This window comes from Perna viridis, chromosome 9 (genome assembly GCF_037379345.1).
Source record: "Perna viridis isolate PV_CMFRI_1.1 ecotype Kerala chromosome 9, ASM3737934v1, whole genome shotgun sequence".
In the NCBI taxonomy this organism is placed as follows: domain Eukaryota; kingdom Metazoa; phylum Mollusca; class Bivalvia; order Mytilida; family Mytilidae; genus Perna; species Perna viridis.
This window is the reverse complement of record NC_142453.1, coordinates 26,238,112-26,262,817: the sequence shown is the minus strand read 5'-3', so window position 1 is coordinate 26,262,817 and position 24,706 is coordinate 26,238,112. Positions and strand designations below refer to the sequence as shown.

Sequence of the window (24,706 nt, the reverse complement as noted above, 5' to 3'; positions counted from 1 at the left end):
TGAAAAAAAAACTTCCCCAATTTTAGGGGATTAAGGCACGGTCTGCCCTCTATGAACCCATTCCAGAGTATAGATGATAGATATTAACAGAAATAATGTGGGGAAGCTCACAAAAAGAACACCCTTTGCTTCAAAAATGAACTATAACCTGTAAGTTCAATTATTTCCCATCCCTGTCTCCCATTGAAATCTATTAACAGGAGCTATATTTCTTCATTCCTTCATACAATCTACATACCAACCTTCCTATCAAATTTCATAACACTCCCTGGAGCAGTTACGGAGGAGTTACGCTTACAACATTTAAACATGTAAAACCCTTCAGTTGGAATATCTCCTTAAAGTCCTCTGACAGTAACTATATTCCTTCATATGCACATCTACATACAATGCCTGACCTGCCTAAGATATCATCAAAATCCCTTGAACGGTTTTGAGGAGTTGTGCTGACAAGTTTTGAAGACGTAAAACCTAAGTTGGATTATCTCCACTTGGAATACTATGACAGTAACTAAATTCCTTCATGCACATCTACATATGATAATAAACCTTCCTATAAATATCATTTCTTTGCTCTTATTCACCACAGAAGTTGATCTTTGCGTTATATTAGGTAGTGAATCAGCACAACAAGCAGTCATCTGATTGCCAAGACCAGATTGTGGAAAATATTTTCAGACTTATGTATTGTTTTCAGGTTGGGCATGTGGCAGCCAGGCCTAGTCATCTTGTAAAAATGATGCAGTACTACAGTACTATTATGCCTATTAAAGATTAACTTTGATCTTGCATACAGTTACTCCTAAAACGCAAGAAGTTGGAATCCCTTTCCTCCATTCTCCACTGGCAACAAGTCGGACAATACTTGCCAGACAACCTCTAGCATTGCTTGAGTAACTTGTAGTCATAAATACAATTTTTTTTTTATTATTCTTGCTTGTCAATTTTATAATTTTATAAACTTCAGTTTTTATTGGAGTTTTCTATTTGTGTGTTCCATTAGCTTATTACATGTTTGACCCAAAATCCATACAAAACAGCCATGAAAATTTCCATTCCATAAAGACTATTTTTGTACATATTTGCACATAATGAATGAGAGCACTTGTAATGTATCAATATTTTATTCCCAATCAATCACATCTTCACCATCTAGGCAAATGTATACATATGAATTATTAACATTACCACAGACATTGAAACATACACATATAAAGCAGATCATAACAATGATGGTTCAAACCAGACATCAAAACTCATAAAGTCCATACACAGATTGTTGGGTGCAGGGGCACAATCCACTTTCGACACCCAAGAGTTTTCCAGTGAAAAATCCTTATTTTTCCTTTGATTCTTTAAACAGTTCAAGGTACAGAATTGTTCTCCATTTTACCCCCATTCTCTAAATAAAAATCCCATAATAGTTTTTCTCAAAACTATATTTCTCTGTACAGTAATGATGTCAAATGACACATGGAAAAGATTCAGTGGAAAACATAACATGTAGAGAATAGGCACATGTATGTAGTTCCGGTAAAATAAAGTCTGTCTAATCTCAAAACAAATTTAAAACATGTTTTTTTTTTCTTATATTCTTTATTTTTTCGTTTTGGTCTTTCAAAATTTGCATACCTCATACATTTTGACAGTCCTGTAATTCATGAAACCTTGTTTGTTTAAACATTCACAGTTTCATGAAAATGATTATCTGTGTACAATTATCTATTGAATTGCAAATATACAAATAAAAAAATCCCTTTTATTTTTTCCTTCATATTAATTTTTAATAATTTCTCTCCACTTCCAAAAAAATCTTGAATTATGTTCTTTCAAGATTTAAAATAAAAACAAAAAACAATAAAATTGATTTCACACCACCTTACAAATACCTCAGAGTGCAGATTTATTGCACATAAACAGTGTAATACTATTATACTAGAGGTCACTTTGGCATATTCCTACATCTAAAAGAATGTGTTTGATTTTCTTGATATGAATTATGACGGAATTCTTTAAAAATGACTACACACAGTACCTGAACTAATCACAGCAACTATCTGACAAGTGGAAGGCTGCAGACTGATTAATCGCTGAAGGATCCATCAGAAAATTTACAAATGAAACAACAGAGTCCATAAAATGTATTGACTGCTTGGTGGTGACATGAAGTGATCACCAGTTTAATGGTTCGGTTTAACCAATCAATGACCAATCATAATTGTAGTTGCATGGATCGGTTCAGGTACTGTATTATCACCAGTAAACAAAATCTTACAAAATTTGAGTCAAACTCAACTACACAAAATAATAAATTACCAGATATTTCAAGATTTCTGAAATTAACAATACCAGTAAAGAAGATTTCTGAAAAATAAAATTATATTTAATATTATACTTGATAATTGCAGTGACAAGCCATAGAAAATATCTACCTCCAAATTTGAATTAGACCTAATAACTCAGTTTCTGCATGTTGGTCCTAACAATTTTTCCACTCTACTTTCAGTTCAGGTGACCTTTTCAGACTTCTTAAATTTACCCTATGAATAATGCTTTCAAAGTCACGATTGCTTATAAGAGAAGTAATCTATACAGAAAGTAGAATGGAGTGTTGTAAGTGCCTTCATGGAGTGGCTAAATGAAACAACAATGAGGTTTAACTTGAACAAGACTGACTATTTACATAGCCAATGCAGGATTTTTCTCAAATCATAAATATAAAAATTGCATACTCAAATAAACTAACAAAACCCTAAAAACAAAGTAATTCTAATCTTTGAATTTACAGCATCATATTATTCAAGAGTAAGAATGAATCCACTGTGTATGAATTTTTCAATAGTGACTAAAACATGTTTGAATTTAAACTTTATGGTAATTTTAAAATCAAATCCTAATATTCTTATTAAGAGAAATAGAGATGCAGAAAACTGGGAGGTATAAATCTTTGGAAATTATCCTCATTCATATAAAATTTCTCTGAACATCTTTGGTTAGAAAATATTGTGTGTTGACATGAAAAACTAGAAAAATAATGAGAAATGCTCACTAAATTGTTACCCCCCCCCCCATTTGATAACTTACACTTCTGACCTCCAAATTGATTTGGATCAAAATGTAAAAAGAGGATGCACAATGGTTATATGTAATAGAAATTCTGCAAAAGTTTAATAATTAAATTAAATTCATCAGGGTTGGGGGAGTAACAAATAAGAGATGAGTCTCCCAATGTTTTATATTCATACATGACAAAAAGCCATGTTTTCCTATGTGAAAATCTAAAATAGGAGGTGCACAATGGGAACATGTAATAAAGATCCTGTGAAAGTTTCATTAAATTCCAATTGGCCGGTGTAGAATGAGTAATGAATTAGAGATGGGTCCCCCTCTGTGTAACAGATGGAAGGGTGGGGGACACTCCTATCACTATATATTCTTTACTATGCAAGTTGGAGGGGGGTATATAAAAAACTATGGTCGATTGAAAATGATTGAAAGTTTCACAGATCCAATAATTTAACATTTAGATATTATAAGTTGAATAATGATTTTGGTATTCACAATACAGCTCTGTATGTTAAAAGTACATTTTACATTTCAAATACTATAGAATTGCTTAGACAATTGCTGAATAACATGATTAATGACATAGAAACACACTGATATCAAAGTTAGTCACATGGAGCAATTGTTAGAAAGATGGAAATTTATAAATTATAAATACACTATTCTAACCACAACAAAAAATCCAGGCACCAGTAACTAATTAAGACCACTCAGTTTCCGGAAATTGATCTATCAAATAATAAAAAGTGCGTATTGGTTCAGGGACTATACCTGATATATGGAGCAGTAGTTTAAAAAGATAATTAGAATTTTATAAATCATAAACACAATTCATATCTTACAACAACAAACACTTCTTTTCAAAGAACAATGAACAGCACTTTACAATAAAGATTTGGTTTTCAGAGATCCAGGCTTGTTATTCCTGTGGGTACTTTGTCTATCAGAAGACTTCCTTTGGATGTTACTGCAGTCTGAAAAAAAAATTCTCCCAATGATTATGATTGAATACTATATCCACATTCTGTTAAAAATTGACCCTATAACCTTGACCTTTGAACTTGAAAGTTCATAGGAATTCTTGATTTAACTGAGAACAATATCTCATATATTAACTTGAAAACTGTTCCAGGTATGATCAGCCATGGGTTTAAGTAATTAATACATGTGCTAAAAACCTCTTGCAGAATTGTTTTTGGGTTCATAGTGTATCATATCCTTAGTTTTTGTCTGACCATATTTGGACATCTCAACCATTAATATTAACATCTCAGTACTCCTCCAAGAAATTCTGTAGATTATATATCACACTTCTCACACTAATATTTAATGCCACCTTTCCAAAAGGTGGACATCTAATGTGTCTTACCCTTTGAGCTTGTAACTTGGACATTTCTTTCCTAAGTTTGTCTAGTAAGGCTATGTTAGGCCTGTTTGCCTGTGTATGAGTTTGTAATTCTGTGACAGACTCTTCTTCTTTCTATAAAAGATAAAAAAAATCCTGCTTTATCATCTATGATACTAAAAATAATATGGGCAAGTTCATTAAAGGGGCAACATTACTGCCTGGTGAACTCTGAACATGTAATGCTACATGTTAAACTACTGTATAATCATTTATTTTCACGATTTTGTCTTTGAAAGTGATTTCATGGGGACAAATTTTCATGGATTCATGATTCATAGATTTTTTTCACTTTTCATACAAGCTTTTTGACTAGTCTTCTGTGTAAACTGCAAAGCTCCCACCAAATCTTGGCAGGATACATGATCGGGAACCATTTGAAGGAAGCATTTTTGGATGTTACCACATATTTGATAGGCATTTTTTACTTAAAATAGTGTGAAATATTTGTTTCATTCAACAAGTTAGTTCTAATACTACATTTCATGTGATATGTAAATCAAGGATTTCACTGTAACAATGGAATGAACACTCCTTTAGTCACAAGTAATAAAGAAGATATTTCAAATATGCCAAGCTCATTTCCCTTCCTTTTTGGCAAAAAATTTAAGAGAATCCTCAACTCAAACTAAATTTATCTCACTTTACCTTCATCTTAAAAAAAATGCCAATCATTCATTAAAATTTAAAAACTCTATTAAATATTTAGGCATTGTTCGATTTAAAAGGTAAACAGATAGACAGACAGACAAACAGACAGACATTATTAGGAATATTACCTTCTTCTCCTTTAATTCTCTACCAAAGGATTGACCATACAATCTCAGTAATGATCCAATACAGTTGATATGTGGATGGAGTTGCTGGAAATGAAAACAGTAAAAAGATCAATAAACTGAAAAACATAAAAAATGAAGCTATGTTTTTGTTGTAAGCTTTATTTATTTATGAAAAGTAGTTATCTAAATACATACACCTGGTAGGTGGCACTGACTATAAAAAGCTTTGCTAAAACCCATGCTAAAAAAATCAACTGTGAAAAACAAACATTGAAAATCAAAAGGGAGCACCCTCTCATCAGAATATTTTACTCTAAAGGTATCATGATCCTTTAAGGGCTGATTTACTGGAACAGCATTCTTAATTATCTAACAAATCGTAGACAGACACACAGCAATAAATTGAAAAGCTGGCATTAAAAAACATGCATGTACCTGTAACATGGCTTGAGCAGCCCTCTGCTTTCCTTCCCTTTTGTTTTTACACACAATCTGCAAATAAGAAGAAAAATAAAACTAAATATATCCTCCTACCTGAGAGGTATTTAAATTTACATGATTTACATGCAAACTAATCATAAATTCAGGAAAAGATATGTAATATATAAAGTATGTGTAACTTACTCATTAAGTTTAATTAAATGTAAACACTTAGTATCAAATGGTAGACAAACATGTACATGTACCTCAATTATATTGTATAGTAAGGGGAATAATAAACTATAAAATGTTTAGTACTGCAACATCATATATTTACATGTACAAGTAGTTGGATTAACATTAATATTCAGGTTTCAAATTTCCTTTCAAGTGTGGAAGGTCCTTGAGGACTTAGGAAAAACCAGAAGTCCTAAATACAGTACCAATGAAAAGAATTGAAGGTCCAGGATTTATGTAGTTTCAAATGTCTTAGGCCAGCAATTGAGGGTCCTGGACTTCTGACCACCAATAATTTGAACCAATAAATCAGAAACTAAAATATTAACTTTTTTGTTGTATTTTTTTTTTCAAAATGGAAATAAGACATATTCACCCTTGCATATCTAACTTTGGGACAATTTATCTGTGTTCACCAAAACCTTCACAGTGAATGAAGTATATGCTTATTTTGCAAAAAAATGGTGAAAATTAAAAAAAAAGAATCTTGTATTGTGTTTTAATTACATGTACATCGAAGAGTAATACATAAAAAGAAGAATTTGAAAAGAAGAATTTTTTTTGAAACATTCTAAACAAATTAAAATATTTTATAAATCAAGTTTGGGACAATAATAAAATAAGTCAAGACAGTTAAATTAAAGTCTGTTGAAAATATTTCCCCTGTTTTTTTTTAATTACAAATGGTTACAAAATAAACAGTCAAGTTTTTTTTCCATTATGCCAACCTCCTTCATTAATTTCAGCTCTAAAATCACTAAAGAATTATACTAAATGCACTTGTCACCCTCTGCATGATTATTAAGGTAAACCAATATTATATTATTGTTATTAAAATCTGTAATTTACTTCCTTCATTAATTTCAGCTCTAAAATCACTAAAGAATTATACTAGATGCACTTGTCACCCTCTGCATGATTATTAAGGTAAACCTATATTATATTATTGTTGTGTAATTTTCTTCCTTCTTACCGTTACACTATGTTTGCCAACATTTAGGGTATATTCACTTTTCTGGTGCTTCAGTGGCTTAACATCTGTTTTAACATGAGTATCACCCATACCATAATTTCTATAAAATCAAAATCCGAAGTGAAGTTAATATATAAACATAGAAACTAGGAAGATTTTACAAGGTCAACAAACAAAGCAGATATTGGGAAATATTAAAAAAAAAAAAAAAGAAATATACAGTAAAAAAGAAAGGTAACGGTAAAATCGGGATTTGAAATAGTGGAAAAAAATCATCCTTGTAGTCATAATTATGTAGCTATGAAAAATTAAGGCCAACCTTTTCTTTGTCATTTAAAAGTTCATTCTAGAACATTTTATTAACTACATGTAATTAAGTAATGAAATAATGAAAACTACACACCTTTTGAGACATTCTAATAGAATCTGATATGGACTAGGTTGACCTGTCTTAGTACATAAATCTGACACTCTTGGATCCTCTACTTTAATTTCATCAAAGAACTGAAAAAGAGATGACATGATAGTATAAAAATAGGTCTGATTTAATTCCAATATGACAAATTTGCTTCCAAAAACCTGTACGATAGGATTAGTACTTAAGAAAATTGCTATTTAAGTCAAAGAAAAAGACCAAACAGCCTATATTTTAGAGTAAACTTCTTCATACACATAAATATAAAATGGAAAGCCATCACATCATAAAGTCTAATAGACAACCAAATTAGCAAGAACTTGAAGGAGTCAAATATTAAGATGCCCCATTTATCTGTTAAATTCTAAATATTACATACTCTTGGTTGGATTATCTGCCCTTGTAAGCCTGGCAATGATTATCTTCCTACTTTTACATTTACATTTATATATAATACCCATCCTTCATACAAAGTCTCATTAAAATCCATAGAATGATAAACGAGGTATTATAATGTCAAAGAAAACACCAAAGGAGTTTTCTACATGTACAAAAAGTGTACCTCCTCCCCTGAGGAAATAATATGTCAGAGTATAAAAATGCCCCCTTACCGACATGTCTTCCATGTCATCATCTTCATCCCAGATTTTTGTCATTCCTGGTATCAGAATCCTTAATGTCTCTTTAGCTGTAACATTGTGTAAAGTACAAAATGAACAATCAAATCAGGAACAAATATTTTTTGACAAAAATTTTTCCTGTCATTCCATATACAATGTAACTAAAAATGGCTTAGTCCCACAAAACAGAAAGTTGAAACTAGACAGTACCCTAAACCCTTACAATACATGTCCCCTCTTATAAAGCAACAAACCAAATTTGAAATCAATCTATCCATTGGAAGCCGAGATTTTTGTGACAACAAATTTCTCTATCATTCCACAAATGGGAAAGCCCCATAAAACAGGAAGTTGATTTTGGACAGCCACACACTAAATTTGAAATCAGTATATCCATTGGAAGCCAAGAAAATTGCAATAAAATTTTGACGGACAGGCAATTGTGGTAAAAAAGAGTGAAAAGACATGTACAAGTATCATTGAAAAAAAAAACAAAAACATTTTTATAACACAGCCTGAACTGTCAGTATATATGTCAAGAAAATTTATTATTGATGACAACAAAGCAAGTACACTAATACAAACCTGCATTCATCTTGGCAAGTTTCTTACTGCTGGCAAAACCTTTCCCATATTCAACATTGTTTATTAATACTATGGCACTATATGGATTCTGAGCATTTTCTGAAAGAAAAATTATCGACTAATCTACATGTAGGACTTCAAATATTACTTTCTATATATGTATTTACATTTTGTGGACAAATTGTTGCATTTTCCATTTGTTGTATTTTTATCCGATATTAATGAGGCTGATGTTAAAGACACTTTCCAAGTATATTCCTATATTGGTATGTCATCTGCAGTGTTCCAGGATTCCACTTTCCCGACACCTGGGGGTGTGTGTGTGTGTGTTGGAAAAATGTTTCGCATTCACCACTTTCCCTTTTCACGTGGAGCATTTTCTTTTTAAATTCCTAAAACACTGAGTCATTTGAAATTAAGTATCCATAAAGGGATTATTATATTATATTTTGAATTAAATGCTTGACAATGTTTTTTTTTTTTTTTTATGTTTGCTGCTAATGTTTTTATCTTTTATCTGTTGAGGTTATTGTCTCATGATCGCTGTTAATCTCTGATTTTACTATTAACATTTCATAGTATGACAATATCTTACCTAATTCTAAGAAACGATAACGTGGTTGTATCTTCAAAGTATGTTGAGCATATTCATGGAGTATACATACAGGTGATTTACCAGCAGGATTTAAGACAAATTCTGCAAAGAGAGGTTATCAGTACAGGATACAGTACACGTATGTAAGGATAAAAAGAAGGTAAGGTTAACACAATTATAAAAAAAAATCATGGATTTGGAAACCAAAATAAGTGAATATAACAAACTTGTAATATTCTAGACACTCAATTTAAATATATTTGTGTTTAACTCTGGCTTCATTAAATCATTAGGAATGATTCCTTGAACCCTTTAACCTGTGCTACTGAATTCATAATTTTATTTGAAATTGAGTTTTTCATCTTTTTACCTTTTTTCTTTGGTTTTTCTGATCCACTGTCCTTTGGTACAGGTATTTCACATGTTATCAACTTGGTCTTGGAGGGCTATGAATAGAAACAAATTGTGAACATGCTGTCAGAACACAGGAATGATAGATTAGGATGTATATGAGTAGCACACATACAAAAGAGTAGTCCTGAGTAACAAACATGCCAATTCTTTATTTTGTTAAATGTACAACAATAATATTAGCATTTATTCTGTTGATTATTTAAAATAAAATACTTGTCTTATTATTCTGGCACTTTTATCCAACTTATTTTAAGGAAATATATTTTAGCTACAAGATTGAAGTCATCACTACATAAGTTTTATGGTCGTCATCATGAACTTGTGGATCGTTACAGCGTATCTATCTGCACCATAAAAAACCAGTCCAATCTCCCAGTTTTTGGTGGAGTTCAAGTTGCTCATGTACTTTTGTTACTTTGTATTTATTATTTTTGGTTATTTTATGTTCTTTGTGTGTGTCAGTTTTCCTGTTTGGTCCCTGGATTGCATTCTTTTGATTACCGCTATAATCTTGGTTCCCTTGATTATTCTCACTCAGCCTTTCAAAGAATATCAATAACAAGCAGCTGTGATATGTTTTATGGATTAATTGAGGATTGTTTATAATTAAAAAATAATTAATTTCTATTCTTAACAGAAACCATAAAATAAAATCAATCAAGAAAAAATTTTTGTTTACAGAGATGTGATACTAACCAAAGCAGGTCTAGACTTTTTCCGTCTAATTGCATTGAGATGTTTCCTTCTTTCTCTCCATGTTCTACAAACAAACAAAATTATGTTTACTCCATCTCATAAATTATATTTTTTTCATACATGTACTTCATTTAAGCAGACGTTTATTTACAAAGACCACAATCAATAAGAAAACTGCCAAATCTAAAGTGAATATAAAAAATGAAAAGAAAAAAAAATTGCAAAATCAAGTTTTACTTAGGTTAGGCCAACAATAAAAATATAATTGTTCAAGGTGTGAGTAGGTAGGTAGGGAAAATAATTATTTTTCTTAATGAGAATTTGAAGGGTAATTTTGCAGTACATGTATTCATTCATGCTATTCAAGTTGTAAGTAGTGTATTTGTATTCAAAATAATAATTGGAACGAAGATGGTCTGACAGTGTTGTGGAGTTTTTAACTATTTGAAGACCTGAACTAAAAGATGCAGCCCGTGGGCACCCGGGTGTCAAGAGAATAGGCCCACAGCAGCGCTAAGCTTGTTGTAAAAGGCGATTAAATAGTGCTCAGAACCCTGGTCAGGGGCTAGGGCACTCTGCCCACAGAGAAACTGGGTTGGGTGCCCCAGGTGGCGGAATGGAGTACAGGCCATAATATGGAAAACCTGACCGCAAACCATATGTCTCCTTTTTTTTTAAGTGGCCTCCTGGATTGCTGTGCTGTTTACTTAATGTATGATTTAGTTGATATATTAAGAAGACCAGATAATTGCTGTTGATTACTACATATTGTTTTGTTTCTGTTATATTTAGTCATCTTGGCATTTTGTGTCATATTTGTATTAAACACTGAATAAATTTCAACACCTCAGGACATTTAATACTAAGTTATCATTAGTGAATATCAAAATTTAATATTCAATGCAAAAATAGAAACTGTTCTAGAACATCTTGTATAAACATGATAAATGAAACAGATGCCACTGAGACTAGACATACAATGTACAATAATACATTCTTTGAGTGACTAAAATTATACATTAGTTCATGAACATGATCCTCAAATTGAAAATAAAAATCACTGATTAGTCATATCAAACACTTTGACCAAAACATGTGCATTGATCAAGTCTCATCCTCAATTGCCTCCTCTAATATATCACCCATTGTCAATTTTGGGTTGACCTTCAGAATCTTCTTGATGATAATATTTTTAACAAAATTATAAACATTGACAACAAAGGACGACACAGAAATCATGTGACCTGCCATCTTTCTTCTGAATCATGTAAATGCTTGAATCTATATAAAGATCCATGTATTGAAGCACTTTGCTGATGTAGATTCACAAAATATATCCCATGACACAAATGCAACAAAACAGTTTTGACAACAATGGCCAATAAAATTTGTCTGGTCGCTGTGATTTAAGTGTGTCGATCATAGGAGAGAAAACAAACAATATTTTATTTCTTGCCTTAAGAATCTAACCAGCAAGTAGAATTGGACGTAATATTAAATAAATCTACTGACTGACTGATTGTGGCTTCATGTCCTATGGCGCTATGGCAGATATCTTATGCAGGTTTAATAAATAGAACAGACCCTGGCTAATACAGCTGCACAGGTCTGACAAGCTGAGCTAGATTTTAAATGCTCTCAGAAGCAACAGCCTGCAAGTAAGCATGTGATTTACTTGGATTAATAATTCTGACCCAGAACCAACCAGTCGTCGCTCTCCATGTATCTCCAATATGCTAGGTTCTTGACAGGGAAGCAGTGTATAAATTTTACAGTATTTTGAATAACTGGGCAAAGGACTGAACTTACTACCATCTGCATTCAAGGACAAAATGCTACCATGAGACCCCTGATGTGCTAAAAAATTCTAACAAGATGAATGTAACTCATGTTTGCTTACTTGAATTTCTTCACAGTGACTGTCTTGAACTCAAAGAGAGATTTACAGTAATCTTGAAGTTCTTCAGCAGCTATGAAATATAGAAGTAAAGTGTGTCAGTATTAACTGCATATCATACTGCACATGCTTTACTGAAGTTATATTCAAGGTTAAAATAAACAGCAAATACAGCTTTAACATAAAAGACAGGTTTAATCATACAGAAATTTATCAATATTCAATAGTTTCAGGAAAATCTTAATTTTACACATGTGTCTTAACGCTTTATATTGACCTTTTGAAAATGAGATCATAAAATTTTAAATACATGTAACCAAGCAAATAAGGGATGGAATCTATTTAAAAAAAAAAAACTGACATGGTATGAGAAACTCCCTTGCTACTCCATGGATTTTTTTGGAAAGCAACATATGTTTATGCCTTTGATGACCAGAAATAACTTCGGAATCTTGACCAAGAACAATTACAGATACTTACAGACAGAGTTTTCAATTTTTTTCTCAGCAACACTTTCAATCTTCACAGGTGGTCCCGGCATTTGTCCATCAGGAGTCTTCTCACCTTTTAAATAGATGAATTAATTAAATTATATACAGTGAAGTCTATTTAAGCTCATCCCCTTTATGGCTTAAGAATTTGTTTGGTTTAAAAAGTTGATGCTCAGTTGACACAATTTAAAATTTACTAAAATTGATATATGTATATTATTATGAATCATACAAAATGCCTGTATATGACAGGTACTCAGTTCATGGTTTCGTTTTAAGAAGGAAGACCAAGGGTAAGAAACATAACTCTTGAAATTAGTGATATGTTTGTATCATGTTCAATTTCACCGAAAGTCTACAAAGCTTTCATTTGAAACAGAAAGAAATCAGTCAAAGTTACTTTGATGCTTACATGAGACTAATGTAAAATGCTGAATATATATGTTCCAATGAGTTGTAAGGGTTGTGTCCCTCACCCTAGGTCTATCTCCTTAAGGGTACATAAATCAGGGCCTTTAATGAGGAATGGATAAATTGTATTAGTTTCCATAGTAATTATGTCCCATATTCCAGAAATTTCACAAAGGTACATATATTTCATTCAACATTATTACATCAATTTTTCCATTTCACATCCTGTTTTTAATTGCAAACCATACAGACTCGCAGAAAAGAGTTTCCTTATATCAACTTACATTAAAACATCTTTTTTTTCTGGTATACCCTTATGTGAAAATAAAAAAAACAATATTAAAACGTTTTATTTTTCCTAATGAAAAGGATACCTTCAGTTTTTGTAGTATCTAGGCAACTAGAGTCATCACCTTTTTCTTCAAAGGTCAAGGTTTTATCAAGGTCAGTTGTATCATCTTGTGATGACTCTTTCTGCTCACTGCTTTCATCACCAGAAATGTCCTTTCCTACAGAAGTCTCTAGTGGTACAGCCTCATAGATGCCATTTTCAATCACAGGTGAAGAAGTTGCTTTTAAAAAAAGAAAAAAGGAACTGGTATGTTATTTTCATGAACTATTAGATCATTATCAGTTCAAGACTTATAATCTTATCAAGTGCATAAGTTGTTACTTTCAAGTACACTTACTGGTAAACTTTATTTAATTACCATACTGCTGTATCTTTATAATCAATTGGAAAATTTTATACATTTTGTGCATCTGTTATCTTCTGATCTTTAAATAACAATATCCTTTAACAAATGCTTGATTCATACAGATTTCAATGTGAACGAAATTTCAAACCTTCTAAGGCCTCTCCAATATCTTGATCTATTTTCTGTGTGTCATTCTGGCATCCTGTTTTGTCCTCACTAAGAGGAGTACTATCCAGAACCCCAGAATCTGTTAATTCACCCTTCGAATTGGAATGTACATTTTGATTGTCCCTAATGACTTCAAATTGGTTTGTTTCATTATTTGGTAAAAATAAGTTGGTAAATGAATAAGTTCCATTTTCTACAGATTGGTTTGTTTCCATGGGCAACATTTCATCAAATTCGTTAGACTTTGTTTCAGTACTTTGTACCTCTCTACTTTCTTCTGGCTGTTTATTTTGACTAGTAACATTTTGTTCTCCCTTTGTTCTGACTGTTTCTGATCCTGACAACTCACCATTCATTAGGGTTTGCTTGTTTTGACTAGCACCAGTGTCATCAATATCAGTCTGGTTTTGAACACTGCTTTCACCAACAATTACAGGCTGCTCGTTTTGAGTAACAGGTGTTTTGCTACCCTGGCAATTAGAATTTCTTCCATTGATGTTTACAGAATTATCTTTTTCTTTCTGGATCTGTTTCCTATACTGAAGACATGGTATGGCACTAAGTGGAATGTCATGTCGCTAAAAGTACAGAAACTCAACATTAATAAGAGCTTTCATGGAACCTAAATTACTCTTCTAAATATTTAATCTGAACAGGTGATAAATAGTCAATAATTGGGACATTACATACAAAAAAAAATCGAGTTCAAGATTTCCTCAGTAGTATCCAAGCATTTCATCTTAAAACCATTGTTAAGTACAGACAACAGAAAACTACATGTACGTGTATATTCATGTACATATAGCTGGTATATGGTCAATTTAGTTTGACTGTCTGCTCAAGTACAAAAAAATAATTCGAGGCCGTTTAATTTTGCTTTATGTCTACAAAAATAGTACATACAAGTTGTTACTGTTCAATGACATCTTACCCTTACACTTCCAGACCCTAGAAAATATGGCTTAGACAGTGTAACCACCCTAGTAGCTTTGTGTAGATATGTTGGCATCCCGCTATTATGTGTTACACACACCCATCCTTCTGGAAGTACTTCAAATGGATCAATTCCTCTCTCTGGAAATGGAAGCAAAATGGATTAAGCATCAATGAAGTATTGCAGAAATAAGCAAACAAAGGAATATTTAACAGTAGCAATATGAGGATTCTCAGTCATGTTACATATAAGTAGAAATGTCAATACATAGAATAAAACATTGCTGCAGTCCATATCTTTTACAAAAATGGTCAAAACAAAAACTTCTAGAAAAGAGCACATCTTTATATAGAGAATCCAGCAGGTACCAGTACTTTTGTTCCTGTGAAAGTACTATTGTTTGTGGGGTACCAATTTTTGTGTTTTTTTGTGGGTGAGCCAGACCACAAAATTAGGTTCATGACGAAAAGGAGATTCCTATGATTGCAAAAACTGAAAACCTCAAAACCACAAATTCAAAAATCCACAAAATTTAGTATCTTTCCTAATCCACGAATTAAAGTACTTTCACAGTATATAAGAAGACATGAAAACTTATGTGCAACATCATGATGGACAGTCAAACAGAAATGTACATGTATATTTATTTTCTGAACTTAAGTTTAAGGTTCTCACTCAATTAAGGAGGTAGACCTAAGGTACATGTATAAGGGACACAACTCTTGCAAATCATTGGAACGTTTGTATTCAGCATTTTACATCAATGTCATGTAAGCACCAAAGCATCACAGTAACTTGGATTGATATGAAAGCTTGAAAGGCTTTGATGAAATTGAATATGGTATAAACATATCACTGATTTCAAGAGTTATGTCGCTTACCCTAGGTCTACCTCCTTATTTAGGGAGAGTTTATTAATAGATATCAGGTCTTGTAGTTGAAAAAAACCTTAAACTTGGTTAAAAGGAGTGTATATGTTACACTGTATGTTCATGTATGTGTATCAATATATTACTTATGAACTATTGTCAACAAAATTTACATTTCTTCACTCTTATAGTGGAGTCACTCATGTCCTCCACTATGACTCCACCATAGAGAAAAATAAGATAAATTTCTCCATTTAAATATTTTTCAATATTTTTTTCTGTCCTTTACTGGAATGTTATTAAACTGATAGAACCATTAAATATACCTTGATAAAAAACAGGAGATGTTAATTACAGACAATTTCTTAAATAGTGACTCCATTGAGGAAAATGAGACATTGTGACTCCACTCAAAATATCTCCACTGTGGAGAGAGGAAAAAATAAAATTTGTGTTGACAGTAGTGTACGAACAGTCATGACCCATGACACAGACAGTCACTAACATAACAATCACCTCTGCCCAGGTATTGACTACTAAGCTTCCATTTTGAAGTTTTATGCCAAAGTTCTTATTAATGCATTCCTTTCAAATACAATTTTAAAACTACATGTATCATATAAACCTGGACAGAAAACCTTGAAACAACATCATTGAACATATAAAAGTAAGCTGTATAAAATGTACTGATTTATAAATTTCTGTGCAATAAAAGGATTGTTTACTTAGTAAATAAAGTCTTTACCAATAGCTTACTGGACTTTATTAAAAGTTTAACATCTTTATGTCTGTAATGGAGGCTAAGCTGTGCACTACTGTTGTACAATTGTAAAAAAAAAATCCTGCCGGGGTCACCCACCCCACCCAACACACATCTCTGTCTAAACAAGAAACAGCTGGAGTTCATACTCCCAAAAATTAAATCAATAAAAGGCAGTACATTTACAGTCAAGGTGACCCAAAATTTTCAAGATGTTTTGTAGTTTTGGAAATATAGTTAGTGATAAGTTTATTTCCAGTACAAATCCATATCATATCCAGGCACTGCCAGTGGTAGAGGTGATACAAAGACCAGTAAACATTGCCTTTTCTGCCTACACATGTTGAACTTTTATGTAATTATAGCCCTATCTGTATACACATATGTATTTTGGAGAAAAAAATAAACATACATTCAGGCCACACTGTTGTTTCTGCTTACCCAACCCTACCTTCTGGCTTTGGGAAGTTGGGTAGGGAAAATTTTTTTTTCATAAGTTTAATCTGTAAAAATCATTTTCAAAAAAGTGAAAAATATTACATGTACTTTGAAAATTTAAAAAAAATCTGGTCAGAAAAGAGCAATAAAATTATTATGATAGGACCAATTTTAATGGGTAGATAGGGTAAGGGAAACAAACATGATTTTAAATTTGGACACAATTCTCTCTCATCAACAAAATCAAAAATAGTAACTCTTCCATGTGAAAATTGATAAACAATCATTATTAGTATTATATAGATAGCAGTGTTTTATTAAATGTTCCCAGTGTAATAAATTTTGATAATTTGCACTGTGAAATAAACTTGGTAATTTCACTCTCGGACTTTCTCCCGCCAAAATGTCACAACATAGAAATCAATCTGACAATCACAGACTTCAACATTCATGTTGAAAATATTGATAAATTATGAAGAAAATCTATATAATATATAGGATAATCAATTAGTCATCGTTAAAACACAAAATATGATCACTTGTGCCAAGAACGCTTGAGGATTTAACTTGTGCGCAGAACAAATTCCGAAAACTCGCTAAATCTAGATGTTCTTCAGCACTTGTGATAATATTTTGGTTATTCACTCTTTCCAATTCATTATCCTATTATTAATATCTCGAAAGTGCAATAACCAAATGATTAACAAGACTGGTTATAAATGAGATCTGCAACAGATTAAAGGAATTTTGTGAGTTTTTGACAAGCATGTAACACCTCCTGCCTAATATTAATAAAGGTGAATATAACTGCAAGTATATAATTACCAACAAGAACAAATTTCTCCTTCATATCAACAGGTTCAAGGTTTAGGTAGTCAATCTCCTTACTAATGGTCTTCTTATTGATACCATCTTCTAACCAGGAGTAGATTTCATTGTCATCAAGATCATCTTCACTACTAACATATTCCCCATCATCAACATTGTCACCACCATCATTGTTGACTGCAACTTCTTCATTTTCTGATTCTTTTTCCTCCATTTCTTGTTCATCATTTCCAATGTCATCAATAATTTGGAATTCTTGAGCAGAAGGAAATGTTCTGGTTTCGTCAAGACTGTCCTCGTTTTCTTCCTCAACAACTTTTGTTTTTTTGTTCGGTGGTTCGACAGATTCTTGGTTTTGTTCAATATTAACATTTTCTATGGAATGTTTTCTTTTGACAGTGGCAGGAATGTCTTTAGAAACTTCTCCATCAGTTTTTGATAACTTTTCATTTTCACTACTGGAACTACATGTCATTTCCTCTAAATTATCTAGCACCTCTTCAATTTTATCAGAATCAGTCTCTTCAACTGTTTCAACCTTATCAGTAGATTTATTTAACTCATCAATATCATTTTCTGCATTTTCTTGTCTATTTTTACTCGCACCATCTTTTTCATTTGTTTGTTTAAATGGGCATTTAAATAGATCACTCTTTTCATCGCTTGAAGATTTTGGTGACATTTTCTTTGTATCATTTTGATTGTTTCTATTTCCATGATTGTTTTGCTTTTTACTTGTATCATTAGGCTTTCCTTTGCCCAGTGCATTGCCTCTTTCATTGGTTGACCTTTGCTCCCGGTTTCTATTACCCCTATCATTACCTCTATCATGTCGATTTCTACTACCAGATCCCATATCTCTGCCACCACTTCTATCATTATATCTATTAGAATCTCTACCAGAATTTCCTTTATCATTGAATTTGTCATTGCCACTCTTTCTACCCCAATCTCTTGAGTTGTCTCCCTTACTTGGTGTTCTTTCATTACTTTTCCGTCGGTCTCTATTCCTATCTTCTTTACTATTATTACTTTTTTCATTGCCTTTTCTTTTGTCTCTATCTGACACACTGCTTCCTCTATCATTGCTTTTTTTCCTATCTCTATCTCGCCTTGAATCGTGACTTTCTGACCTACTTCTGTTGTCACGGCTATCTTTGTTATGAGATTTTCCACCCTGATAACTAGATTCGGATTTCTTGTTAGAAGAAGTCTTGTCAGTATTTATTTTTTTACATTCTGCCAATAAACCAAAATTAATTCCAAGTTCATTGGATGTAGCTGTAGCTTTCTTCACATCTAATAAATCTTCCATATCCACGTCCTCCTTTAAAGCTCCAATATTCTCATCCTTACTCAATTCTTGTTCCAACTGCTTACGAATCTCATTTAGACCATCTACAGTTTCCTCATCAGTTGACAAAATCTCTCCTTCTTCCATGTCACTGGTTATCATTGGAATCTGAGCTACATTGGCCTTTTTCTCACCCTTGTCATTATCAATGTCCAATCCATCAGTTTTTTGATTGGACGTTTGAACTGACAAAGGTGGTTCATTTTCAGCCATGTTGAGCTCAGTGTTGATAAAACACCACAAAAAGTTTAAAACAGTCTAATGGAAAAGTTCATGTTGTTAAAAGTGCACAGTTGAAAATAATTACAAAGTTAAGGTTTTCAACTCTGACCCTTGAACCTTGCAAGTATGCTTGACTGAGCACTAATCACTTGTTATATAGAAAGACCTGCAATCAAAAAAAGTATGTATATAACAATGGTATAAATAAGATGATCAACTACATCACAGAAAGGGCAAATCATATACAGGGAAATCCATTTAAACTAAACTCTTAATAAACTGGAAACCTGTCTAAATCAGAAACTTTTTGAAGAATGTCCATATCAGTTGAAGTGCATCTTGAACCGAATAAGGGTCTAAAATGAACAAGAGGTTTGGTTTAGCAGGTTTCACAGTGATGCAGGAAATAGTTTTCAAAAATGTTTTGAATGTTGGACTAGCTATGGTTTAAAACCACCAGCCAATGGCAGATACAGGGGGCGCCCCTTAGAAGATTGCAATTTTTAAAAATTCTTGAAAAATTGTTCAAGATATCCTCAGAATGCAGGATTTTAGGTTTAACATTTCAATATTTACTTGGGGGGGGGGTATGCCCCCCAAAACCCCCTAGCAAACATTTTCCAAAATTTTGAAGCTAAATACTACAGAATATACCCTAGTTTAGTGTGTCTTTTCTGTAGGTAAAATTTTTCATTTCTATGAATTTGATTATGCGAAAAAACCATAGCCTAAAGAACAAAAATACACCATTCATTGATATTTCTCATCTTAGTTGGCAAATCAGAATAAAAAAATCTATGAAAAATTAAATGTTCTAGTATCATTCTAATTAAAATCAAAATAAGAGTTTAGCTTAGAAGTATCACTTAACATGTCCCTTTTTACCTCACACACCTCCCAAAGTTAAGGAGAGTTATAGATTACCTAAACATATGAAGTAAAACTGACACATATGTATCAAATGCAGAAGGCAACCACTTTCACTATATTCTTACTTTATTAAACTGCAATAGCTTTCAGTAACTCCTGATTTTTTCTTCCAATTAAATATTTGACATAGGAAAAGAAACTGACCAAAATCAAAGTGGTTCTTTTTTAGTCCCTTATGCAAATGATACCAGTCATTTTAAAAAACACAATTCTTTGCAGTCGTATAAAAATATCAAACAATCTTGGAGATGATGGGTATAAAACACATAACCTGAAGTCATTTAAGGAAGTAAAGATTAATCTAAACATACATGTACATGTACTTTAAATCAATCAAAATCAAATCTCACTAAAATAAGATAAACATTTAAAAATGCTTGCTCATATTGTGTGCATGTAAGTAAGATATAATACATGTAGATGTAATTAAAACAAGTGTTCACTTCTCCCAACCATTTCCCATTTCTCTCTAATGTCTCCCTGAAAGAGAAGTCACTTCTCATTGTTTTTCTAAAGTAGATTGAGCCCTGATCAATGGGAACTGTGTCATTTAAGTGCTATGCACTTTGATTTAATATACATGTATCTTGTTTGAAAAAAAAAATTCAATGTAAATATATAGCCTAAGCTTATTCAATGTTAAACTGTGGTCTCTGAAGTAATTGTAAATGATTCTTTGTAATTCTTTGTACCATTGTTATTTGGTTTGAGAGAAAAAAAGAATAAAAACTGAATTGAATTGATAGGCTGAGGCCTGGGGAGTCCCTTTTCGAGACTAAGCAAGGCTATCTGGAACACTGGTTAATAAACAATATCTGATTTATCACCATGTGTTACAAAATATTCATACATGTACATGTAATGAAATAATGATATAAGAAAAAGTGATAATATGATGATTACAGTATTGAAAATGGACCATGTAGACATGTACTGGAAATAAGTTCACTGTGTCATCTTAACCAACCTGAAAAAGAAAAAGAAGACTAGTTATTTCTTCTGCAAGACTTTCAAACTTTAATCACCTTGGCAGAGTTAAATTTTGATTTCAAGACTTCCCAGCCTGTATCTAAGGCAAGTAAAACTTTAGATCAGAAAAACCTGCATGTATTAACACTGTGCTACATCATAGTTAAAGTAGTTTCCAATAGACAATTAAAAACTTGAGTTCCCTGAATGATCAATAAGTACATGTACACTTTTTGTTGTACATATATATATAAATTGTAAGATAGAGGTTTATGTTGAATGTTAGGATAAGTTGAGTTGATAATTTTTTCATAGAAACTATACAAATTTAACCTTGTTTTTGCCTTTAAAAGCATACATTGCTCATAACTCCAACAAAATTTAGTGTATCATAAATTCCTGCTAATATGAAGTCAGAACAACTACACATACATGTATTATCCCCACTAAAATTATACCTACCAAGTTTCATAAAATATGGTGCAGTAGTATCAAAGGAGTTGTGCTTAAAACAGTGAGTGTGTGGGGGGGATGGGTTGGGGGGGGGGGGGGTTGTTCAGACATAATAAAACTTCAAAAAGTCTAAAGCACTGATAACTATATCCTGTCCTTGAGTGCCTGTGTTCTTCAGTAATGTATTGTTGTATTATGGTACAAAATGTACCTTGAATACCTGGAAACCTCGTCATTTTCCAAAAACCAGAAAGATAAACCTAAAACTAGGTGGACATGTATATATCCAAAATCCTCAAAAAAATGTGTTTTTGGATGATATAATTGCTTCTAAACCTACTTCATCTTGTTGCTCGCATTTTGACAATAAACAAAAACTGAAAACACCCAATAAAAACATGAACAATAAACATAAAATGTGTGCAAAGATAAAACATAAATACATAACAAAAAAAAGTCATCATATTAAATCTTCAATCCAAACAGACAAATGAACTTTTGTTTTCTATCTCTTTGTTGATGAAGCTTTAACTAAGATTGCTGCGAGGACAGCTTCACAATATTTTTTTAAAAGAAAAATGTAATTTTATACACATATAAGTTCTGTGGGGAATTTTAAAAAATGGGACTCACTTTTGGTACATGCCATAACCATTTATGTGCAATTAATACACTCCTGAAGAGGAGCTTTACTGGTTGTATTATCAACTGGGTTCAGTATACTTATGGTGAGAAAAACCATCAATATCCTATTTGTGCATGTAAAATCAGGTGCTTAAAAAAAGCACCATGACAGCTACACTCTCGTGTCAAAGTACAAGGGTTGAAAATTTGTTTTGGAAGACCCGAGCCCTGGACTTTTTCATCTTTTGTACACTAAGCCCGAACAATGTTTTGTCAAGCCCCAATCGTAAGATATGTAACATATTTCATACCAAAACACTAAACAAAAAAACCTGTATATCATAACAAATTATACCATTAAGAGTAAATAATAACAGGTAGCATTGGGAATCATTAAAGATTTCCGGGTTGACAGTCCTCAATTTAGTCTACTGAAATGGTCACATTGGCGACTTAAATAACGTTTTTGCGACTGAAAACAATATTAAAGTCGCCAATTGGCGACTTGAAATAATACTGACTGGCAACCGAAAAATCTGGAAAAAAATCATGTCCGAGCTGGTATTTTTCATATGTTACTCAATTGTCACCAGTACGTTTGAAAGTAACAAGATTTTGAAAACAATTTCATGCATGTCATCGATTGTTTCTAATTCCCTGTAATGGCGGAGAAATTAAAACAAACACTTTTGATAAGTTTTTTTAACGAACAAGGACACCAGACAACATGAAAAACTAAAACCAAAAACACACTAAAAATTAAAAAAGTGAATGACCTGAACAAAATGAAAATACATGGTATTACTTGAACTTGTGATAACATTTTTTCTTGCGACCTAAAATTTGTGTTGGACACTAAAATTTCAAGGTTGGTGGCCAAAAGACCACCTAGTTTCAAAAGGTACTTTAAGGCCTGGTTGATGATCAGTGTTTGGAAGTTCGTTTACATGTAGGAGAAATTAAAACAAACACTTTTAATAAGTTTTTTTAACGAACAAGGACACCAGACAACATGAAAAACTAAAACCAAAAACACACTAAAAATTAAAAAAGTGAATGACCTGAACAAAATGAAAATACATGGTATTACTTGAACTTGTGATAACATTTTTTCTGGCGACTTAAAATTTGTGTTGGACACTAAAATTTCAAGGTTGGTGGCCAAAAGACCACCTAGTTTCAAAAGGTACTTTGAGGGCTGGTTGATGATCAGTGTTTGGAAGTTCGTTTACATGTAGGAGAAATTAAAACAAACACTTTTAATAAGTTTTTTTAACGAACAAGGACACCAGACAACATGAAAAACTAAAACCAAAAACACACTAAAAATTAAAAAAGTGAATGACCTGAACAAAATGAAAATACATGGTATTACTTGAACTTGTGATAACATTTTTTCTGGCGACTTAAAATTTGTGTTGGACACTAAAATTTCAAGGTTGGTGGCCAAAAGACCACCTAGTTTCAAAAGGTACTTTGAGGGCTGGTTGATGATCAGTGTTTGGGAGTTTGTTTATATGTAGGATGATCCTTCAATTATATCTTATTGCCAGAATGCCCCCAATACCTAGTTTGGATGTTATTATATCTTATGGTGAAATCATCATCAATAAAGCTACTTGTTGAGTAGAGGCCTGTCCACCTCGGCTGACAGATAACAAATAGAATCATCCAATGTTATGGTTAAAAATAGAACAAACTGTCTGTCAACAAAAACAATGAGAAAGATAAGTAGTCTAGTCAGACAAGAGAGAAGATGACTTCGAAAAGAAGGATAAAGACAAAATCTTCAAACTTCTAAGACATGAACAAACGAATATTGATATCTTAAACCAATCATCGAATTGAAGCCCTGCTAATGGCTGATAACTCGATGTTCCTGATGATCAGTACACCACTAATAACAGGGCTTACAATAATTATGAAAGGTGTTTGAATTTATATTTCTTCAAGAGTGTTTAAGGTTTCATCTTCCTCATATTAATCCCCTTGGAGACTGAGTGTTCGATTTGGCCACCCATTGGCATTGAAACAGTCCCGGAGAGTGAATCCCACAAAGGATTAGTGCAAATAAAAATTATCCATTGTAAAATACTTAGGTTTCCTTTGATTAAATTTCTTGGGATAAACGCCTCCGATAAATCAATTGTGTTAAAAACCACGTGGTACACATGATATCTACAATAATGTGTGATAATACAGGGCTAAGCGTCATTTTAGGAATCCGGTAAATAATGTACATTTTTCAGGGTAATCATTCATCAACTGATCAGAGAAAAAACAACATCATAAGGCCGATAATAAAGAGCTTCATAATTAAACTTACTGTCTTAACTATTTTTACCTGATATTTCATTGAATAAGCATTTAAAAAATCAATTTTTAGTAGAAAGGAACTGATCATAATGAAATTCGTCGGCCATTAATTTGACCTTGACATTAGGAGAACATAAAA

General features: G+C 32.3%; 1 protein-coding gene across 3 annotated transcripts; it reads right to left on the bottom strand.

Moving 5' to 3' along the window:
* Positions 1 to 1,105: 1,105 nt before the first annotated feature.
* LOC148607529 (uncharacterized) lies at positions 1,106 to 24,706 on the bottom strand. 3 transcript variants are annotated; one of them, XM_088544814.1, is made up of 19 exons: positions 24,596 to 24,706; positions 21,109 to 21,172; positions 17,697 to 19,441; positions 14,802 to 14,944; positions 13,851 to 14,448; positions 13,379 to 13,576; positions 12,583 to 12,666; positions 12,106 to 12,175; positions 10,206 to 10,269; positions 9,466 to 9,541; positions 9,096 to 9,197; positions 8,501 to 8,599; positions 7,907 to 7,983; positions 7,284 to 7,384; positions 6,881 to 6,980; positions 5,686 to 5,742; positions 5,251 to 5,334; positions 4,436 to 4,546; positions 1,106 to 4,040 (listed from the first exon to the last, which is right to left on the bottom strand). In XM_088544814.1, the coding sequence occupies exons 3-19, from the start codon at positions 19,264 to 19,266 to the stop codon at positions 3,969 to 3,971; spliced, it is 3,606 nt and encodes a 1,201-aa protein (XP_088400940.1). In that variant the 5' UTR covers positions 19,267 to 19,441; positions 21,109 to 21,172; positions 24,596 to 24,706; the 3' UTR covers positions 1,106 to 3,968. The 3 variants fall into 3 exon arrangements, with proteins under 3 accessions (XP_088400940.1, XP_088400942.1, XP_088400941.1); XM_088544816.1 differs by having other exon boundaries at positions 14,220 to 14,448; XM_088544815.1 differs by lacking the exon at positions 21,109 to 21,172 and having other exon boundaries at positions 24,596 to 24,686.